The sequence below is a fragment of the Callithrix jacchus genome, chromosome 12 (assembly GCF_049354715.1).
Source record: "Callithrix jacchus isolate 240 chromosome 12, calJac240_pri, whole genome shotgun sequence".
Classification (NCBI taxonomy): Eukaryota; Metazoa; Chordata; class Mammalia; order Primates; family Cebidae; genus Callithrix; species Callithrix jacchus.
In genome coordinates, this window is record NC_133513.1 from 126,206,951 (window position 1) to 126,230,000 (window position 23,050).

Consider the following 23,050-nt stretch of genomic DNA (forward strand, 5'->3'; position numbering starts at 1 on the left):
CGCTGGTGCACCCGCCGCTGGAGCCCACATTCTGCAGCGAGCGATATACAGCCAGTTAACAGCTTATGTAATTTTAATGTAAATGTGTGGCAGACAACTCAGGAACGGCCTATTCTTTCCCCTGAAAATCCCACTCGTAACTGCCTCTAATTGGAGCCAGTGCAGGGCCGCCCGGCCCAGGTAGACTCTGGACTCATTCTCATGTTGCCTCAGCGTCTTCCTTTCAAGCTGACATCATTCGGCTTTTCATTTCGCTACAGTCGGTAGCCAGTGGGACATGAGCAGGGCAGGAGGGGCCCCTCCACCAGGAACGTCAGTCCATCTAAAGTAACAATTGGTCTCAGGTCTCAGCCAGCACCAGGGAAAGGCCGTCTCCCAAGGGACGGAAAAATTCCTGAAACAGGTGATGAGCAGCTTCCCAGAAAGATCTCAGAGCGGGGCGAGTGGGCTCAGGCTCTCACACTGACAGGCAAATGGCAGTTTCACTGGTCTCTGACCTTCCTCTAGGGACACTCGACTGGAAGGGAGCACCTCAAGGAGCACGTGCACAACTCCAGCGAACACACTGGGCATGCGTCCCCTCCCGCGTGGGGGCAGCCACTGTACACCCAAGGGAAGCATCAGGGAGACCCTGGAAGTGTGCCAGTGCACTGAGGCAGCCAGGTGGGAGGGGTCCCCATAGAATCTCCGAGGGCCTGCGCACTGGAGGAGCCGCCGAAGCTCTCGGGGAGGAGCCTGGCCCCTCCTCTTCCCGGGAGAAGCTGGGATTCAGTCGGTGAGCTGGGAGGTGCACAGGCAGGACACGCTCTCACTTCACCAAGCGTGTTTCCTCTTTTCACCCACTAAAACCCTGCCTTACTCTTCACATTGCCCACGAGCCTCACCTTTTGTGGCAGTGTGACAAGGACCCTGGCTTTAGCTGCATTAAGCAAAAGTGCCGCCACAGTATGAAACCCCAAGTCGAAGGTTGAACCCCACACGTGAGCTCTCACATCTCCCGCTCGGCCCTCTTCCGAGAGTCCTTTCCTTCCTTCCTTTTCTGCTGTAAAGCTCTTTAATAAACGCTCGCCCCTGCTCTAAGACTTGCCTCAGTCTCTCCTTCCGCCTTCTGCTCCCCTTCTGCTCCCCAGCTGAAGTCTCTTTTCTGAGGAGGCAAGGATGGAGGCTGCTGCAGCGCCGTGCGGATTTGCCGCTGGGAACGTACTTCGGCGTTGCGTGACTCGGGTACGTTCCGCGCTAACAATTTGGCTCTATCTAATTACAGACATTGCACCTAAATAACTGAACTAGTAAGTCACAAAGTCTATGACCACTCCCCTAACCTAACGAGAGGTTTTTCAATGATATGAAACATCTAAGTTGGTTTTTTTTTTTTTTTTTTTTTTGAGACGGAGTTTCGCTCTTGTTACCCAGGCTGGAGTGCAATGGCGCGATCTTGGCTCACCGCAACCTCCGCCTCCTGAGTAGCTGGGATTACAGGCACGCGCCACCATGCCCAGCTAATTTTTTTGTATTTTTAGTAGAGATGGGGTTTCACCATGTTGACCAGGATGGTCTCGATCTCTTGATCTTGTGATCCACCCGCCTCGGCTTCCCAAAGTGCTGGGATTACAGGCTTGAGCCACCGTGCCCGGCCCTAAGTTGGTTTTATGGCTCTAAAGCAACGTGATGAAAAGCACATTAGAAAAACCTTGGGGGAGGCCGTGAGCTGCACTCAGGAGTCACAGCTGTGCGCGCTGCACTGAGGGACCTCGAGTCTACAGTCCAGCTCTACGTCGTAAGGAACCAAAAGCACCAGCGGAAGGAAGGACACGCTGAAGATCAGGGCACGGGCACAACGGAGAACAGACAGACAACGAAGGAGATCCACTGTTTAAAAGCTGGTTCTTCAAAAAGACCAAAAGAATGGACAAGCCTTTGGCTAACAGAAGAAATAAAGACTATTCAAATAACTAGAGTAAGTAACGCAGGTGAAGACACGACCTGCCGGCGTCAGGGAGACAGGAAGGATTCTGAGAAAATCCTGCGAACCTTCGAACCAACAAGTGAGACAATCCAGAAAAAAACCAACGAACCCTCCAAACACACCCAAACACGCCCAAACACACTCGGGAAGAAACAGCATCTCAACAGAACTTATGACAGATTAAATTAGCCATCCAAAGACTCTTAATAAAGAAAAGACCTGGACTAGATGGCTTCAGCAGTGAATTCCACCAAACATTTAAAGAGGAATTAGCAGCAATCCACACAAACTCTTCAAAAACTTAAAGACAAAGAAACACTCCCAGGTCCACTCCGTGAGGCCAGCATTACTCTGAGAGCAAATCCAGATAAAGACGTCACAAGAAAACTACAGACCAATATCCCTTATGAATACAGCCGCAAACATCCTCCACAAAAGATTAGCAAGTGAAACCCGACGGCGTATTGAAAGATCACTCACAATGACTAAGTGGGGTTTGTGAGAAAGGCCAGGGTGGCTCCCTGTGCGCAGAGCAGGACTCAGCGTTAACACAACAGAGGAGAGAACCACGTGACCAGCTCAATGGATGGAGAAAAGGCGTCTGACAAAACCCAATGCTATTTCATGATACAAACTCTCAGAAAATTCCTCAACACGATACAGGGTCCTTATGAAAATCCCACAGCTCACGTCACATGCAATGGTGAGGCGGAAGCTCTCTCACTAAGAGCAGGAGCAGGACACAGGCATGGCCTCCCTGCTGCTACTCCACACTGCACCAGGGGCTCGAACCACAGCTATCAGACAAAAACAAGAAATAAAAGTATCTAAACTGCAGAAGAAGCAGTGAAACTATCTCTGTTCAGAGATGATGTGACCCTATGTGGAGAAAACCCTTACAAAGCTACAAGGAAGCTAGCAGAGCCAACTAATGACCTGAGAAAGGTTGCAGGCGCAACGGTAAGCTGTGTTCTTATTCACCAGGAATGAAAAATCCCTAAGGAAATTAGGTAGAAAGCACTACAGACTGAACTCTGTGCCCCCAAAGTTCATGTCCCGAGACTCTACCTCCCACTGTGGTGGTCTCTGAAGACACAGCCTTTGGGAGGTAACTGGGGTTAGACAAGGTCATAAGAGTGGGGTCCCCAGGATGAAATCAGCACGCTTTAAGAAGAGACACCAGAGACCCTGCTCTCTCCTCCTGTGTGCCACGTGTGCCACATGAAGACACGGTGAGAAGGTGGCCGGGCGTCCATGGCCAGGAAGACGTTCTCTACCAGAACCCAGGCACGCTGGCACCCTGATCTCAGACTTCCAGGTCCAGACTGTGAGAAATAAATTATGTTGTTTAAGCCACCCAGACTATGGTATTTTGTTACGGCAACCTGAGCTAAGACAGAAAGCACTCCCATTCGTCACGACACCTTAAAAAAATTAAGTACTTAGAAATAAATCTAACCAAGAAGGTGAAAGACTTACATGCTAAAAGCGATAAAATGTTGCTGAAAGAAATTAAAGATCTAAATTCATGAAAAGCTAACCCATGTTCATGGATAGGAAGCCTTAACAGTGTTAAAATGTCAATACTACCCAAAGCAGTACTCAGCACAATCCCTGTGGGTTCCAACAGTCTTTACCAAAAAAAAAGTCTACAAAATTATCCTCAAACTCATATGGAATTAAAAACCTTATCCTCAAATTCATATGGACTTGCAAGGAGCCCCAAAGAGCCAAAACAGTCTTGAAAAAAAAAACAAAATTGGAGGACCTACACTTTTCAACTCGGAAACATATTATGAGCTACAGTAACGCAAACAGCGTTGGCAAAATGATACCCATATAGGGCAGTGAAATAGACTAGAGAGCCCCGAAAGAAAGCCTTGCATTTCTGGTCAAATTATTTTCAACAAGGGTGCCAAGAACATTCACTAGAGAAAGCAGAGTCTCTTCAAGTGGTGCCGGAAAAACTGGATATCCACAAGCAAAAGAACGACGTTGAACCTTTGCCTAATACCATATGCAAAAATTAACTTAAAGCAGATCAAAGAGCGACACTCAAGAGTTAAAGCTACAAGATTCTTAGAAGAAAATAGTAGAGAACATCCTCAGGCACTGGATGTGGCCATGACCAGGGATATGACACCAAAGACAGGCAACGAAAGGAAAAACAGATAAATTTGACCTCTTAAAAATTAGGAGCATTTATGCCTCAAGGGCCATGATCAAATGAGTGAAAAGTTAACTGAGAATGGGAGGAAATACTTGCAAATCAGATGCCTGCTAAGGGGTTAACATGCAGCTCTGTCCTGAGGCTCTCTGACCACGACCCCGTCCGTCCCAGCCCTCACGGTCCACAGGTCCTCCTTTCACACGGCCCTGCGGAAGCCACATATCTGAGTCAGCAGGACTCTTGCTCAAAGCAGTAAAAATCTGCTCTGGTCTTCCTGGGCAGCCGGAAAATGTGCTGGGCAGCACCAGAGGGAGGCCAAGCCCGGGGGCCAGGAAGCTGCATCTTGCCCACACGCGGGCTGGCGGGGTGGAGGGCCAGGGGCCCGGAAGCTGCATCTTGCCCACACGCGGGCTGGCGGGGTGGAGGGCCAGGGGCCCGGAAGCTGCATCTTGCCCACACGCGGGCTGGCGGGGTGGAGGGCCAGGGGCCCGGAAGCTGCATCTTGCCCACACGCGGGACGACGGGGTGGAGGGCCAGGGGCCCGGAAGCTACATCTTGCCCACATGCGGGCTGGTGGAGTGGAGGGCCAGGGGCCAGGAAGCTGCATCTTGCCCACATGCGGGACGGCGGGGTGGAGGGCCAGGGGCCAGGAAGCTGCATCTTGCCCACACGCGGGATGGCGGGCCGGGCGGAGCAGCCATGGCTGGCCTCTATACTCTCCAGTCTGGCTTCACAGGCAGCTCTTCACAGAGCTCAGACCTGGGCTTTCTGGGGGAGCCAGCCCAGGAGGATCCCTTTGCCAAGACCGCACTGGATGAGGAGGCACTCCCCTGGAGGAGGCCAGCATGGGGAGAGAGGCTGGGGTGGGCTGGACAGCCCAGAGGCCCCAACATGACTCGAGGGTTCGGGTCAGTCTTCAGATCAGGGCTGAGCCAGACCAGCCCACTCTGAGCTCTCTTCTGCTGGCCTCAGCTCTAACCAGGAATCAGGAGTCAGCCACAGAGAGCCCACAAAAAGGGCCCATTCTAGGAGAAGCAGAGCCCCATAACCCAAAGCTCCAGTGGGAGGAGGAGGACAGGGGAGTGGGGTATCAGACAGCAGGCACAGACGGTGGGCAAGGCCACGAAGCCACTGCATGTGATCCTCAGATGCACACCCCATGCAGCTTCTTGGCCTGACTTTGAAAAGGCCAACTCCAGAGCCTGTTCAGGAAGCCCAGTCCACAAGGCTGAGGCTTGTCCTGCTGGCCTGTGCCCAGGGAGGAGCCAGCCAGGCTCCTGGTCTTGGGGAGGCCTGCGGGACCCATGCCAGGACCCACGCCCAGTCTCCCTCAACAGCCCTAGAAGGAGATGCACTCCTAAATTCATGGGGCTCCTCTCCTGACAACCATCCTCCCTGGGTTGCCCCATCCCCTAGGCCTTGGGGGTTCTGCTCCCCACCACCCCACTCTGCCTCAAGCCACCAGAGGCACTTTGTGGCCCAGCCCCCAGCCTGCCCTGCCCTCCACTCGCCATTCCTCAGGGCACCCTCTCTCACTGCAGGTGGGGCCGTCCTCCTGCCTGGAATCCAAGCCCCTCAAGCGGTGATGCTGTGGGCCTCGCTCCCCATCCCTGCTGTGCGTCTCCAGTGCTGAGAGCCCCTGGGGGCATGTGTGTTGCTGGGGGAGGTCAGAGCTGAGCACTGAGCCCAGCAGGGGCCCCCACAGTGCTGAGCTGAGGACCCCCCTTCACCCCCTCCCCTCCTTGGCTGGCACTGGTGCACCCTGTGGGAGGCCCATGAGGGCAGTGGGAGCCAGGGAGCCCCTCCAGGCCTGACGCACCTGCTTTCTGGCCTCTGTTGTGTTGATGATGCGGATGAGCCTCTGCAGGGCACCCTGGGCCTTCTTCCTGTAGACGGCCGAGGACAGGAGTGGGAGCCAGGCATTCCAGTAGTGCCGTGCAGCCAGCATCACCAGGGCACTGCTGCCCGCGATGCCTCCGAACCTGAAAGAGGGCAAGTCGTGACGTGGCAGCTCTGCCTGGGCCCACCTGGAGCTGCCGGACCGGGAGGGGCCTGTGGCTTACTTGGGTATCACTGCTGCGTCCTCTGCAGTGGGCCTTTCTGGGCAGCGCACGGTCAGACCCCTGCCAAGGTCGGGCTGTAGGAGCCCAGGTGGGTACATGGGCAAGAGGGGGCCACCACACCTCCTTGAAGACTGTGCGCTGCTCTGGCCATGCCGTCCACCTTGCCCCCACTGGTGGGTGCCCTCCCTTGGGTCCACAGAACGGCCACAACCTTGGTGAGCACAGGGTCCCACACAACGGTGGAGGGTCTGAGGCCCCACAGCGCCACCCCAGCTGCCTCACAGCTGCACACCTGGCACTCTCCATGAAGGCCTTGGCCGCCACCAGCCGCAGCTGCTTCTGGCCCTTCAGGTTCTCCATGATACTCCTGCCCTGGATACCCGTGGCCGTGCACAGCATCTCCGCCACCAGCCGGGACTCCACGCTGCAGGACACAGGGCCAGTGAGGAGGAGGACACTGTGGCCCACCCTGGGCCCCCTCTCCCTCCCTGGGTCACTGTTGACCTGTGGCTGGCACAGGTGGTGTCTAAGATGGGGCATCTCCCGGCCCAGAGCACACGTGCACAGGGCTCCGCCCTCCCTGAAACCGAGCCAGCCTCAGGGACTCGCCAGACTGCAGGGACACAGGGCAAGTGCCCCTGGCTTTCTAAGGCCTGGAGCACCCACATGTGGCCTGAGCACTGGAGAGAGCCGCCTGGGGATGCTCTCAGAACCACAGAGTGGGGGCCACGTGGCCAGGGTGGGTATGGGCTGTGGGGACATCCAGCCAGTGGACCCTCAAGACTGTGGCCCCAGCTGACTCTCATAGTTACCTCATGAGAGACCCCAACCCAAAACTAACTGGCTGTGTGCAGTCAGCCCCCAGAACCACGCGGCAGAATCACTGACTGTTATTTTTAACTTTTTGGGGGGCTTGGCAGAACAGATCCACAGAACCGGCCAGGCTCTGCTGCCCAGGTGCTCATGGAAGTCTGGCCTGAGAAGGTCCACTCTGCACACAGATCTCTGCTGGACACACACCCCTAGGTGTCACAGCAGCATAAGCTCCACGGCTGCTCGTCCCTGGATGGTTGCTGCTGCAGGGCTGCCAGGGCTGGGACTGCGGGATAAACTGCAGGTGTCCTGTACACAGCTCCTCACTGGGGGTCGCTCTTACAGTCTGAGGATAAACTCTGCAGGTGTCCTGTACACAGTTCCTCACTGGGGGTCGCTCCTACAGTCTGTGAGATAAACTCTGCAGGTGTCCTGTACACAGTTCCTCACTGGGTGTCGCTCCTACAGTCTGAGGATAAACGCTGCAGGTGTCCTGTACACAGCTCATCACTGGGTGTCGCTCCTACAGTCTGAGGATAAACGCTGCAGGTGTCCTGTACACAGCTCATCACTGGGTGTCGCTCCTACAGTCTGAGGATAAACGCTGCAGGTGTCCTGTACACAGCTCATCACTGGGTGTCGCTCTTACAGTCTGTGAGATAAACTCTGCAGGTGTCCTGTACACAGTTCCTCACTGGGTGTCACTCCTACAGTCTGTGAGATAAACTCTGCAGGTGTCCTGTACACAGTTCCTCACTGGGGGTCGCTCCTACAGTCTGTGAGATAAACTCTGCAGGTGTCCTGTACACAGCTCATCACTGGGTGTCGCTCTTACAGTCTGTGAGATAAACTCTGCAGGTGTCCTGTACACAGTTCCTCACTGGGTGTCGCTCCTACAGTCTGAGGATAAACTCTGCAGGTGTCCTGTACACAGCTCATCACTTGGGTGTCGCTCCTACAGTCTGAGGATAAACTCTGCAGGTGTCCTGTACACAGTTCCTCACTGGGTGTCGCTCTTACAGTATGAGGATAAACTCTGCAGGTGTCCTGTACACAGTTCATCACTGGGTGTCACTCCTGCAGTCTGTCAGATAAACTCTGCAGGTGTCCTGTACACAGTTCCTCACTGGGTGTCGCTCCTGCAGTCTGAGGATAAACTCTGTAGGTGTCCTGTACACAGCTCATCACTGAGTGTCACTCCTACAGTCTGTGAGATAAACTCTGCAGGTGTCCTGTACACAGTTCCTCACTGGGGGTCGCTCCTACAGTCTGAGGATAAACTCTGCAGGTGTCCTGTACACAGTTCCTCACTGGGTGTCGCTCCTACAGTCTGAGGATAAACGCTGCAGGTGTCCTGTACACAGCTCATCACTGGGTGTCGCTCCTACAGTCTGAGGATAAACGCTGCAGGTGTCCTGTACACAGCTCATCACTGGGTGTCGCTCCTACAGTCTGAGGATAAACGCTGCAGGTGTCCTGTACACAGCTCATCACTGGGTGTCGCTCTTACAGTCTGTGAGATAAACTCTGCAGGTGTCCTGTACACAGTTCCTCACTGGGTGTCACTCCTACAGTCTGTGAGATAAACTCTGCAGGTGTCCTGTACACAGTTCCTCACTGGGGGTCGCTCCTACAGTCTGTGAGATAAACTCTGCAGGTGTCCTGTACACAGCTCATCACTGGGTGTCGCTCTTACAGTCTGTGAGATAAACTCTGCAGGTGTCCTGTACACAGTTCCTCACTGGGTGTCGCTCCTACAGTCTGAGGATAAACTCTGCAGGTGTCCTGTACACAGCTCATCACTTGGGTGTCACTCCTACAGTCTGAGGATAAACTCTGCAGGTGTCCTGTACACAGTTCCTCACTGGGTGTCGCTCTTACAGTCTGAGGATAAACTCTGCAGGTGTCCTGTACACAGTTCATCACTGGGTGTCACTCCTGCAGTCTGTGAGATAAACTCTGCAGGTGTCCTGTACACAGTTCCTCACTGGGTGTCGCTCCTGCAGTCTGAGGATAAACTCTGTAGGTGTCCTGTACACAGCTCATCACTGAGTGTCACTCCTACAGTCTGTGAGATAAACTCTGCAGGTGTCCTGTACACAGTTCATCACTGGGTGTCACTCCTACAGTCTGAGGATAAACTCTGCAGGTGTCCTGTACACAGCTCATCACTGGGTGTCGCTCCTACAGTCTGTGAGATAAACTCTGCAGGTGTCCTGTACACAGCTCATCACTGGGTGTCGCTCCTACAGTCTGTGAGATAAACTCTGCAGGTGTCCTGTACACAGCTCATCACTGAGTGTTGCTCCTGCAGTCTGTGAGATAAACTCTGCAGGTGTCCTGTACACAGCTCATCACTGAGTGTCGCTCCTGCAGTCTGAGGATAAACTCTGCAGGTGTCCTGTACACAGCTCATCACTGGGTGTCGCTCCTACAGTCTGAGGATAAACGCTGCAGGTGTCCTGTACACAGCTCATCACTGAGTGTCGCTCCTACAGTCTGAGGATAAACTCTGCAGGTGTCCTGTACACAGTTCCTCACTGGGTGTCGCTCCTACAGTCTGAGGATAAACTCTGCAGGTGTCCTGTACACAGCTCATCACTTGGGTGTCGCTCCTACAGTCTGAGGATAAACTCTGCAGGTGTCCTGTACACAGTTCCTCACTGGGTGTCGCTCTTACAGTCTGAGGATAAACTCTGCAGGTGTCCTGTACACAGTTCATCACTGGGTGTCACTCCTGCAGTCTGTGAGATAAACTCTGCAGGTGTCCTGTACACAGCTCCTCACTGGGTGTCGCTCCTGCAGTCTGAGGATAAACTCTGCAGGTGTCCTGTACACAGCTCATCACTGGGTGTCACTCCTACAGTCTGTGAGATAAACTCTGCAGGTGTCCTGTACACAGCTCATCACTGGGTGTCACTCCTGCAGTCTGTGAGATAAACTCTGCAGGTGTCCTGTACACAGCTCCTCACTGGGTGTCGCTCCTGCAGTCTGAGGATAAACTCTGCAGGTGTCCTGTACACAGCTCATCACTGAGTGTCGCTCCTGCAGTCTGTGAGATAAACTGCTACAGGATAAACTGTGGCATTTTTACTGCCATGCTGGTTCATTTACATTTAGTGGAACCACTGCCGTGGCCGCATCAAACCCACCATTTGCTCTTTGCTTTTCTTTTGACTTCCATGTTCTTTGTTCCTTTCCTCTCTTTTTTTTGAATGAACTGAGCATTTTTCAGTATCCCCACTAATATCCTCTATTAGGTCTTTGCTACATCTCTTTGCTTTATTCCACTTCTTAGCCCTTGCTCTAGGGACTGAGGCCTGCATCCTTCCCCAAACACAGCTGTACGCGCGTGTCCCACTCCAGGTCACGTGCGGCGCGAGGGCCCTCGAATTCACGCTCAGCCCATCCTGTGAACTTCCACTGCCCTGTATCTTGCTGCCACATTTATGAAAAATCCCACAACAGGATGTTAGTTTTGCTTTAAAACATCAAATGTTTCTTGAAGGACTTCAGAACTGAAAGGGAAAAACGTCTTTTTATGTTTACCCCCAAATTTACCATTTTTGGTGTTTTCATCTCCTCTAGCACCTCCTCTTCTAAGGAGCTGCTGGGAATGAATCCTGTGAGCTTTTATTAATCTTGAAATGTCTTGATTCTGTCTTCATTCATGGGGACTGTTGCTGGTGAATACAGAGTTCTAGATTGACAGGTTTTCAGTTTTCACGCTTAAAAACCATCCTGCTCGCTTAGGATGCAAAGCCAGCAGCAATTCCTGCCCTGGTTTTTCCACATGCAGCACATCCATCCCCGCTCCAAATTCTTTCCAGGATGTTTTCCTGGTCTTTGGTCTTCAGCAATGTGACCACAACTCCCTGCAACGGGGCCAGGAGTGGTTTTCTTTGTGTTTATCCCATTTGGGGTTCCCTGACAGCCTTGGGTCTCCAGGCTGATATTTTTAATTCAGCTTGTGAAAGTTTCAGCCATTGTGTTTTCAGATGTGTGCATTTTGTCCTCCCACTCCTGCCTCTGTCCTCCCGAGACTCCGGGTACACTCAGGGCAGAGCCCTGCCACGGCCCCGCAGGTCACAGGGTGAAAGCTCTGTTCATTTCGTCTCTCAGTTTTTCTCCCCACTTTTCATCATCTGCTGGCCTGCATTCCAACTTACGGATCATTCTTCTTCAGTGTCCAGCCTCATGTTAAGCCGTCCAGTGGCGTTTCCATTTCAGACCCTTTATTTTTCATTTCTAGGAATTCCACTCAGTTATTTTATGAAGGTTCCATTCTTTATTTAGATTCCCGTCTGTACACTAGGTATGTCCACTGAAAATCCGTGACTGTACTGACAGCAGCTCTTTTCAGCCCCTTGTCTGCCAGTTTGTTTGTTTGTTTGTTTGTTTTGAGACGGAGTTTTGCTCTTGTTACCCAGGCTGGAGTGCAATGGCGCGATCTCGGCTCACCGCAACCTCCGCCTCCTGGGTTCAGGCAATTCTCCTGCCTCAGCCTCCCGAGTAGCTGGGATTACAGGCACGCACCACCATGCCCAGCTAATTTTTTGTATTTTTAGTAGAGACGGAGTTTCACCATGTTGACCAGGATGGTCTCGATCTCTTGACCTTGTGATCCACCCGCCTCGGCCTCCCACAGTGCTGGGGTTACAGGCTGAGCTACCGCGCCCGGCCTCCCACAGTGCTGGGGTTACAGGCATGATCCGCCCGCCTCGGCCTCCCACAGTGCTGGGGTTACAGGCTGAGCCACCGCGCCCGGCCACAGACTCACAGGTGGCTCCACGGAACGAGGCCCTATCCCACCTTCCCGCGTCACATCCCAGACACCTCAGCTGCTGCAGACCCAAGCCCTGACCACCGTCTCCCCCACGACTCTTCCATCTGGGACGCGCTCCCCAGGGCTGCAGCGTGAGAAGCTCCCTCGGGCAGAACGCGGAGCCCGCTCCCGACACTCCCTTCTTGGAGGAGCCGCTGCCTCACCGCCTGTGGCTCGATGGCTAAGACCACTGTCTCACGTATATCTTCACAGTGCAAGAGCATGTCACCCATTACACTTTCAAGGCCGGAACTAGGTGACTTTCAAATATATATTATTAGTAACATTAAACATATTATACACAATAAATATATAACGTAGAAATACATATAAAACCAATACTGGTGACTACATGAAACAAACATGCTGAGCAAAGCTGTGAGGTCCAAGTGACACTCAGATTATTGTTCCTACCCCAGTTTGTGTCTGTTTTAAGAATCTACACGAACTTCTCATTAATACACATTCCTTTACATACACAGCACAAATGCGAAACGGACTTGGGCTGCACAGTCACAGTGGAGAGTATGAAATGACTGCTCCACCTTCACCGAGCACTGAAAGCCGTTCTGCTATTGGTGAAAAATGCTGTCGTAAGAGCTACTCTGCGACACATTCCGTGCTAGAGTTTCTATGCGATTTTCAAACTGGAAAGAAATTAGAATGAAGAACTGAAATATGTGTAAACTTTCTAAAGGATCTCTTACAAAGGCTGGTCATCTGCTGGCTGTGTGCACGGACCCTGCTGGGTTGAGGAAGGGCCCGTGGCTCCGACAGTGACCAGCAAGGGGACCCATCATCCCGGGGCCTCTGTCTCCTGAGCGCAGTGACAGCAAGGGCCACTAGAGGACAGCGACAGTCCACAAATGACTTTCCAGAAGTCCCAGCGTGGAAGCCGTTTTTCCCATCTCATATGACCTTTCCCTTTCATTACCATATGTAAAAATGTAGTTTTAGCTCACTTAACAGCAGAGTGGATTTTGAAGCCCATTTACACAGCAGTGGCACGGCCAGCGCTCCCAGCTCCCACATCCTCCGTGTGGCGCCATCACGGCTTCCTGCAGCCTCAACCTCCCGGGCTCAAGCAATCCCCCCACCTCAGTCCCCCAAGTGGCTGGAGCCACAGGCGCACACCACCACGCCTGGCTAATTTTTGGATTTTTGTTGTAGAGATGGGGTTTCGCCATGTTGCCCAGGCTGGTCTCAAACTCCTGGCTTCAAGCGATCCTCCTGCCTCAGCCTCCCAAAGTGCTGGGATTACAGGTGTGAGCCACCACACTAGCCAGAAGTAATTTTTGAATGACCGAGTGGTGCCTGCCTGTGGGTAAGACAGTACCACCCCTGCCTGCTTGCAGCCCTGCTCCTGAAAAGGAGCAGATTCCAGGTCTGCCCTCTGTCTGCCCCAGGTCTCTGCGCCCCTCTAAACGCCAGGCTTCCACCTTGGCTTCCCTGTGCACCCATTTTAAACAAAACCTACAGGCTGCTCACAGGGATGAGTGCAGTTCAGCTCAGACCCCTGCAGCCCCTTCCAAAAGACTCGCATGTCCAGTGGCCACAGGACACTCGTTCCCCACCTATCACCTCAGCACCTACAGTGTCACGCCAGCCTCTCATCTTCTGGTCCCCATGTGGCCCTGGTGACTCACGTTCCCAGGTGAGGGCCGCAGCACCCACACTCCTCAGCTTGTCCTTCCTACCCCACTAACGTATGTTACCTGTGCTTTCCTTCACTTTTGCATTGCCAAAATCCATCCCTTCCTTTTGTCAAAATGCTTCTTTGTCAACAAGTTAGTCCTAAAGGTGGAATACTGATGAACACCATGTTTCTCACTGGAGATTCCAGCTGTAAATGACTTGGTTTCCTGGAGTCTCTAACTGTTCCACCCTGCTGGACAGTTCCTCACCCGTCATACTGGGGAGTCAGTTTCCCCACCCTCCCAGGGTCCTCCTGAGCTGCCCAGTGCAGGTCAGGGGCTCTCTCTGCAGCGTCCATCTAGGGACAGCTCTTGACTGCTTCTCTGGGATGAATCTGTTATTTCAGCATCCCACCTCTCTCTCTCCCTCTCTCTCTCTCTGTCTTTCTGTCTCTCTCTGCCTCTATGTCTCTCTCTGTTACTCTCTTTGTCTCTCTGTCTCTCTTTATCTCTCTCTGTCTCTGTCTGTCTCTCTGTCTGTGTGTCTCTCTCTCTGTGTCTCTCTCTCTGTCTCTCTTTCTCTGTCTCTCTCTCTGTCTCTCTGTCTGTCTCTCTCTCTCTGTCTCTGTGTCTCTCTCTGGGGGAGGCAGTTTACTTCCTTGTTTTTCTGGATCACAACCTCAAGAAACTTTCTAAAAATGGTGTATGGGAAGTACACTCATTGGGCCCCTTTTGTCTAAAAATGGCTTTATTTTGACCTGACATGTGACTGATAGTTTGGGTGAGCTCGAATTAGAGGCTGACAATTAGGTCCACTTGGAATGTTCTATTTTCTTTTTGCCAGGGTGGCGGCTGCTGAGAAGGTTGGGGCAGTTCTATTTCCTGCTCCTCTGCAGGCGGCTTCCTTTGCAATCTCTCAGGGTCTTCTTTTTGCCAGTGGGGATCTGAGGTATCCCATGATGTCCCGTGATGGATGGGAGCTCTCCGATTCTTGCTGGCCACCCTGGGGTGGGTCTAGGGGCCAACCAGGAGCCAGCACTCTTGTCCTTCACTCGGGAAACTCTGCCCTGGTCCCGCTTCCTTCAGTTCCCTCCTCCAGTGCCTTCATTCTTTCTGGAATCCAATACAGGCAGAGCAGCTTCATCTGAAAATCCGAAATCCCAAATGCTCCAAAACCTGACACTTTTTGAGCCCTGACATGACGCTCCTTGGAGGATTTCAGATTTTGAAGTAGGGACTCTGAGCTAGGACCAAAATGTGAATATTCCAAACCGCCCCCCCCCCCGGAAAATTCCAAATCCCACAGAACATTCCAAACCCCCGGAACATTCCAAACCCCCGAATCCGAAATCCACGCAGTCTGGCCTCAGCATCTTGGGTAAGGGGCGCTCAGCCTGTGGGTCACGTTCAACCTCCTTCCTGTACTCATCCTGTACGCGGCTCTTCTCTCACATTTTCTATCTCTGTCCTTTTTCGCCTGTTCTCTGAGACATTTCCTCGGTTTTATCTTCTAACCCTTCACTTAATTTTCTTTCAACTCCAGGAATTACCTCTGGAGTTGATTAATTTTCAAGGGTTTCTGGCCCCAACTGTGCCTCTGTTTTCAGTCTGTAAACACCGCATCCCCTCAAGTCTCTTCATGGTGTTTTTGTCTGAAATGTTCTCTTCGGATCCTCACATAAACTGTTTCATCCAGAGTAACTTTCCATTTCTGTGATTTGGTCTCGTTACAGCTGAAGGGACTTCTCCAAGGCCTGAGGAGCCTCCGCTCCTCCCGAGGGTGCAGTTAACATGCTGCCGTCGAGCTCAGGGGTCGGGGTCGCCAGGCAGGAACCTCAGAGCAGCTGAGTCTTCCTTACAGAAGCAAACTGATTTTATTACGGACTGCAGGAAAACGCAACCTCTAGCCTCTGACAGAGGGATGCCAAAGAGAACGAATCCTGTCCACGCTGTTTCAGAGAAAGTCACAACGAAAAGCCCCTCAGTGTTGGGAGAGAGAAAACCGTGGGACTGGGCTCTGCTCTGGCCCTTTGCTTCCACGCTCTCCCTCCAGCCCCCTGGTGAGCATGGGGCACCAAGCTGAGAGGTGCCAGGCCGGCAGGGCCGGGTCCCAGGTGCACGGCTCTCCGCACAGCCCACAGCCTCCCGAGTACTCACAGCCTCACCCCTACGAAGGCGGCGCTGACAGCCAGTCGCCTGGGTCCAGTCCCAGCTCTGCCACTCACCCCAGCTGGGTGGCCTCAGGAACAAGTGGGCCTCTGCCTGCCTGTTTCCTGCTCTGGAGCCTCAGAATAGCAATGCCTACCAACTGAGAAGAGTGAACGGGGCCTGGCGTGTGGTGTCCTGTCCTGGGCACGGAGAAGAGTGGACGGGCCTGGCGTGTGGTGCCCCATCCTGGGCACTGAGAAGAGTGAACAGGGCCTGGCGTGTGGTGTCCCGTCCTGGGCACTGAGAAGAGTGAACGGGGCCTGGCGTGTGGTGCCCCGTCCTGGGCACTGAGAAGAGTGAACGGGGCCTGGCGTGTGCTGCCCCGTCCTGGGCACTGAGAAGAGTGAACGGGGCCTGGCGTGTGCTGCCCCGTCCTGGGCACTGAGAAGAGCGAATGGGGCCTGGCGTGTGCTGCCCCATCCTGGGCACGGAGAAGAGTGAATGGTGAATGGGCCTGGTGTGTGCTGCCCCATACTGGACACTGAGAAGAGTGAATGGGGCCTGGCGTGTGGTGCCCCGTCCTGAGCACTGAGAAGAGTGAATGGTGAATGGGCCTGGTGTGTGCTGCCCCATACTGGGCACTGAGAAGAGTGAATGGGGCCTGGCGTGTGGTGCCCCGTCCTGGGCACGGAGAAGAGTGAATGGGGCCTGGCGTGTGGTGCCCCGTCCTGAGCACTGAGAAGAGTGAATGGTGAATGGGCCTGGTGTGTGATGCGTTGATCCTGAGCATGGGCCTGGTTGTGCCCCTGAGCACCCAGGAGACCGTGGACACATGGAAATTGCTGCCATAAAACATGTCTTGGCATGTTCCTATGTTGGCCCCACATCCCCACAGGTGTGGCCAACACAGGCTGTGGAGCCATCCCTGTGGGCAGAGCTGTGGGAAGATAGGGTTGGGGCATGGGGTGCTCCTTGGCTGTGGCAGGAGCTGCCCACACTGGCCATTTGGCAACAGGGAACAACTTTACAGCCGTTGGGTCAGCAATTTCATCTTCCAGGATAATGAGACCCAGAAAATTAGCCAAAAAGAATCTCAAGGAAAACAGTGTCCACTGTACGAATAATTACAACAGCAACGTATAAACAACAGCCTTCACTGCAGGAATATCTACAGCAGCAACGCATGGACAACAGCCTGCACTGCAGGAATACTTACAACAGCAACGCATGGACAACAGCCTTCACTGCAGGAATATCTACAGCAGCAACGCATGGACAACAGCCTTCACTGCACGAATAATTACAACAGCAACGCATGGACAACAGCCTTCACTGCAGGAATATCTACAGCAGGAACGCATGGACAACAGCCTTCACTGCAGGAATATCTACAGCAGCAACGCATGGACAACAGCCTGCACTGCAGGAATATCTACAGCAGCAACGCATGGACAACAGCCTTCACTGCAGGAATATCTACAGCAGCAACGCATGGACAACAGCCTTCACTGCAGGAATATCTACAGCAGCAACGCATGGACAACAGCCTGCACTGCAGGAATATCTACAGCAGCAACGCATAGACAACAGCCTTCACTGCAGGAATATCTACAGCAGCAAGGCATGGACAACAGCCTGCACTGCAGGAATATCTACAGCAGCAACGCATGGACAACAGCCTTCACTGCACGAATAATTACAACAGCAACGCATGGACAACAGCCTTCACTGCACGAATAATTACAACAGCAACGCATGGACAACAGCCTTCACTGCAGGAATATCTACAGCAGCAACGCATGGACAACAGCCTTCACTGCAGGAATATCTACAGCAGCAACGCATGGACAACAGCCTGCACTGCAGGAATATCTACAGCAGCAACGCATAGACAACAGCCTTCACTGCAGGAATATCTACAGCAGCAAGGCATGGACAACAGCCTGCACTGCAGGAATATCTACAGCAGCAACGCATGGACAACAGCCTTCACTGCACGAATAATTACAACAGCAACGCATGGACAACAGCCTTCACTGCAGGAATATCTACAGCAGCAACGCATGGACAACAGCCTTCACTGCAGGAATATCTACAGCAGCAACGCATGGACAACAGCCTTCACTGCAGGAATATCTACAGCAGCAACGCATGGACAACAGCCTGCACTGCAGGAATATCTACAGCAGCAACGCATGGACAACAGCCTTCACTGCAGGAATAATTACAACAGCAACGCATAGACAACAGCCTGCACTGCAGGAATATTTACAACAGCAACGCATGGACAACAGCCTTCACTGCAGGAACATTTACAACAGCAACGCATGGACAACAGCCTTCACTGCAGGAATATCTACAGCAGCAACACATGGACAACAGCCTGCACTGCAGGAATACTTACAACAGCAACGCATGGACAACAGCCTTTACTGCAGGAACATTTACAACAGCAACGCATGGACAACAGCCTTCACTGCAGGAATATCTACAGCAGCAACGCATGGACAACAGCCTTCACTGCAGGAATAATTACAACAGCAACGCATGGACAACAGCCTGCACTGCAGGAATACTTACAACAGCAACGCATGGACAACAGCCTGCACTGCAGGAATAATTACAACAGCAACACATGGACAACAGCCTGCACTGCAGGAATACTTTCAACAGCAACGCATGGACAACAGCCTGCACTGCACGAATATTTACAACAGCAACGCATGGACAACAGCCTGCACTGCAGGAATAATTACAACAGCAACGCATGGACAACAGCCTTCAATGCAGGAATATCTACAGCAGCAACGCATGGACAACAGCCTTCAATGCAGGAATATCTACAGCAGCAACGCATGGACAACAGCCTGCACTGCAGGAATAATTACAACAGCAACGCATGGACAACAGCCTGCACTGCAGGAATAATTACAACAGCAATGCATGGACAACAGCCTTCAATGCAGGAATATCTACAGCAGCAACGCATGGACAACAGCCTGCACTGCAGGAACATTTACAACAGCAACGCATGGACAACAGCCTTCACTGCAGGAATATCTACAACAGCAATGCATGGACAACAGCCTGCACTGCAGGAATAATTACAACAGCAACACACGAACAACAGCCTTCACCACAGGAATATTTACAATAGTAACACATGGACAACAGCCTCATTTTCAAATATCGGAAAAACACTAGGGACGGTAACAATTGCTGAACTGGATGGATCAGAATTAGCTACTGAAAGTGAGAACCGTGAAAATTCAAGGGCAGAATGAAACGTTCTGCGTCCGGCTGTGCCGGCGGTGGGTGTGGTGGGCGGCTGAGTCGGGAGGTGAGGAGCCAGAGCCAGAGGCGATGTACCCTCATTGAAACCATCCTCATTTATTCCCAAACTTAATCAGCGTGTATACCTGTCTATTCAAAATAACTGCAAACAAGCCTGTATGTTGTCAGAAACGGCAGATGGAAGCCACTTTCTACCTGCTACAGGCTGAATGTCTGTGCCCTCGAAATTCCCATGCTGAAAAGTGCTCACCCCATGGTGCTGGTCTTTTTGTAAGGGACCCCAGAGAGTTCCCTGCCCCTTCCACCATGTGAGGACACAGCAGGAAGCACCATCTGTGAGCCAGGAAGGGGCCCTCTGCAGACACCGAACCTGCCGCACCTCGACGGGACTTCCAGCTTCTGGAACTGTGAGTGGGAACCACCTAGGGTTGAAGCCCCCCCATCTGTGGCCCTTTGTCTCAGCCTCTGAATGGGCTGAGATCCCTTCTGTGTCTGCCATGCACACATGGCCAGTCGGCCACACACCCTCCTGCTGAGGCCCATGTGACTTCAGAATCCTTCCTGACCCAGCTTTCCACAGGGCCACTGATGACTCATCCATGAGAGCAGGGGCTGGCAGGCAGGGGTGCCTGTGTGCATGGCTGACGCCCGCAGGAAGTTTTCAGGCCTGGGCCTGGGGACCTGGTGGGAGTACCCTGATCTGTGACTGTGGCCGAGGCCCACGCTCCCTGCCCCTGTTGGGGGAATTCGTCCAGTCATGAGAGGTTACTCACGGACCAAATATCTTCAGGTACTTGACGCCCATCTCAGCGGCTTTGTGAGCACAGGCCATGGTGGTCTCATGGTCACGTGCTGCATGGGCGAAGTGGGTCAGCCGCGTCAGGGTCTGCAGCTCCACCAGGGGGTCCGACCAGTTGCACTCCGAAGCCATTTTCACCAACTTCCGGTGGGCGGCAGGAGAAGGGGCACCGTGTGAGCGACAGTGACCTTCCCACTGCCTGCACTCCCCGATCAGGCAGCGCATGTGATTCTAAACAGGCGTGGCCTGTGGAGGCCACTGCATGCTGTCCACAAAAGCGGAGCTGCCATGTCCATGCCTGTGACAGCCCCTCACGTCCTGTGGCTCCCACATCCCACAGGCTGTCCTGGACACAGCACGATGTGTGCAGCCACCTGGCTACCCCCGACCTGCACTGAGTGGCTCAGGGTGGGGCGGGACAGGAAGGGTCTGCTCAGACGGCATGTGCCTCACCCCAGGAGACAGGGGCACTCCGAGTGTGAAGCTGAAGGAAGCATGTGGAGGGCGCAGCTCTGTTGGGAGGCGGGGGAGAGCGGGGCGAGCATGCACACTGGGGCCTGAGTTCTGCCCACCTCGGGCAACACCCTCAGAGCCTTGGGGTCCTTGCCCCTGATCTCCCAGGACCACTGGCGACACCTACCTGGGCCAGGGAGGGGACGCTGAAGTCCATGAGGCCCAGCCCGTTGCACGAGTACATTTCCAAGGCAACAAGGACTCTGGTGATGGAGCTGACATCCTCGTTGGTGCCCTGGTGGGGAGGATGCCCTGAGTGTGTCAGCCCCAAGGGTGCAGGGGAAAGTCTGGAACATGTGTGAACATAACGCTGTGGGGCAGCGTCTGGAATATGCCTGAATTTAACACTGCAAGGTATTAGTTTAAGGGCCATGATCAGACCCTGAAATTGGGAGCATTTATACCTGAGGTTATGTTTGTAACTGTTGACTACACATCATCTTCTCAGACAACGAAGAGCCCCAAGGCCGTGCAGCCCCCGTGTGTGAGGCAGCCTTGTTGGACGGCCAGGTGACCCCCGGGGAGGGAAGGACCAGTGGGCCTGACATGGTGGCTGCCTGGGTAGGCAGGTCAATGCCTGGACCCTCCCTGCCTCCCTGGGCCCCACCTGACCCCTCGCTCCTGGCCAGGATTCAAGGCCCCTCCTCCATCAGCTCTCCAGGAGCTCATGGGACCTCCCAGAGCGCGCTCATCCCTGGGAAACGGCAGCACCCCCAGAGGCCCGGCAGCTCACAGACGCCGTGGATGGGTGGGCAGAGGAGGCTCCCATCAGGGAGTGCCAGGCCACCCTGATGGCGCCGTCTGGAGCTAAGTGGTCCCGGGGGCCCACCACCCCGGCTGCCTCAGACATGTGTGTCCCCAGGGCATCGGTTGGAGCCCGGATGCCGATGGGGGTGCCCACCTGCTCCTCGGTGCCCAGCCGTGGCCCGATCTGCTGCTGCAGGAGCTGCTTGGCCTTGACCCAGGTGGCGAGGAGCTGCTGCCGGATGCGGGTGGGCACCGTCTCCTCTGGCGTGCTCCCATTAGTCAGGTTCAGTGCAAACTCGCAGACCTGGGATGGACGCGTTCTTAGTCATGAAACCTGAATTCTCAACAGGGGACCCTGAGCCAACATCCAAACCACTAAAAGAATGATGGCCCCAGCCCCTGGTCCAGCTTGTGAAGGGCCCATAGCACCTCAGGCTCAGGCCCTCCAGGGGCTGCATGGCAAACCCAGCAGGTGAAGCCCCCAACCCCGGGCGCCGAGGATGCGACTGCACACACAGGGAGGCAAAATGCCTCAGTAGCTCAGACAGCTGCTGGGCAGCATCCTTCCTTCTGGATAAACTTCCAAACACGTGTCAGATTCCACAAATACATCCCGTCGGAATGTTTGGGAAGTCCTAACTCCCCTCTTCGCCACCTGGCTCCTGCTGGGGCTGTGCGGATGCCCGGCTTGGGAGCTACCCTAGCCGGCTTCCTGTGCCTCTTCCTCGCACTCTGCCATTCACTCCATGCTTCCGGAGTGAATTGCCAGGCCAGTGCCAGGGCTTCCTCTCAGCATCTGCATCCGGCCATCATCACATCCACGAGGAAGCTCCTCTGCACCCACCAGCTGCCTCCTGGGACCGCAGCAGGTTCAGCCCCACAGACAGCTGCCCAAGCCGTCCACAGCACCCTCCCTTCTGCAGCCTCCAGCCCGACCCCTGCAGGCCCCTGGGCAGCCTCCATTCTGACCCCGAAAGGCCCCTGGGGCCGGCCCCTTGTCCCTTCTCAGAACCTGCATCTGATGCCCAGCTGGTGCTACAGGCTACAGGATGACTGCCCAGGGCCAGCCATCCCCATTGGGAGCCGGCAGCACCAGGGCCCTCTCCACTCTGGCTCTGGCCTGGCGCAGCTGACTGTGAGCGCTGACCGTGAGCGCCGTGCTGCAGGCTCGAGACTCTCTGGCCCACGGTTTATCCAGGGTCCAGAAATCATTACGCAGGATGAGCTTTAGCACGAAAGCTTCCTGCAAGGGCGGGGACGGGCGCCTGTGCCCTGCTGGGGACGCTCAAGGCCTCCCTGTCCTGGCCCCACTGTGGCTGCTCCACACTCAGGCGATGTGAGGTTCCTGACAGACCCCCTTGACTCATTAGGAAATGGGCTTTCTCCCAGTTTTAAGCAGTTCTTCTGAGTTAGAAATGAGCGATGGGTCAGCAAGCACTTCAGCATCCGGCAGCAAGGACACTGTTTCTTTCCTTCCTACGGGACTAAAACAAAATCCAAATTCCATGGGAGAAATGACACGCTGGGCTGCCAGCATCGCTCCACACACGGTCTGCTGCATTTTACTGGAGTGGCTACAGGGACGTGTGGGTGGCTCGGTCCCTGTTTCTCGCTGTTCCAATCCAACGCTTCTTCTATTTCCACTCTGCTCTCCACCTGGAGGAGCCACCTGAGACCCAAGGGGAGGCTCCACGCCCACCCACGTGTCTTGCTTTGCTCTCTCCAGCCCTCACCTTATTTCCCAGCAGTGGGGGCCCCTGATGTTTTACTTCCTAAATTGTTCTCACATCTGTCACCGCTACTGAGGGAAGTTCGCTAACCCAGGGCCTTTCCAGGAGCCTTCAGAACCTCGGCCCCCAGCCTCCCGGTCTATAGGGCTGCCTCTTGGGTCAGCTGCCTCCCCCACCGCTCCCCTCAGCACACACGCGCACACACACACACACAACCACTCTCTCTCCCCTCGCCTCTCTTCCTCTCCACTCTCCTCCCCTCTCCTCTCTCCCCTCTCCCCCGTCTCCCATCGCTCCCTCCCTCCCTCCCTCTCTCCTTCTCCCTCTCTCTCTCCCTCTCTCCCTCTC

At 54.1% G+C, this 23,050-nt stretch overlaps 1 protein-coding gene across 36 annotated transcripts in view; it reads right to left on the reverse strand.

The window, feature by feature from the left end:
- The window catches only part of CFAP46 (cilia and flagella associated protein 46), a 132,149-nt gene that overhangs the window by 73,619 nt on the left and 35,480 nt on the right, over positions 1-23,050 (reverse strand). For 33 of the 36 annotated variants that reach the window (XR_013525227.1, XR_013525229.1, XR_013525230.1 and 30 more), the window contains exons 20-25: positions 21,127-21,276; positions 20,353-20,460; positions 19,687-19,853; positions 6,492-6,623; positions 5,956-6,118; positions 1,088-1,144 (exon numbers count right to left, since the gene is read on the reverse strand). Coding sequence is in view for 24 of the 36 variants with exons in the window: in XM_078346826.1 (XP_078202952.1) it covers positions 1,088-1,144; positions 5,956-6,118; positions 6,492-6,623; positions 19,687-19,853; positions 20,353-20,460; positions 21,127-21,276 (777 nt within the window). In the remaining 12 variants the exon portion in view is untranslated. The remainder of the gene's footprint in view (positions 1-1,087; positions 1,145-5,955; positions 6,119-6,491; positions 6,624-19,686; positions 19,854-20,352; positions 20,461-21,126; positions 21,277-23,050) is intronic. The other 3 variants (XM_054243521.2, XM_078346831.1, XM_078346830.1) reach the window with 1 other exon arrangement.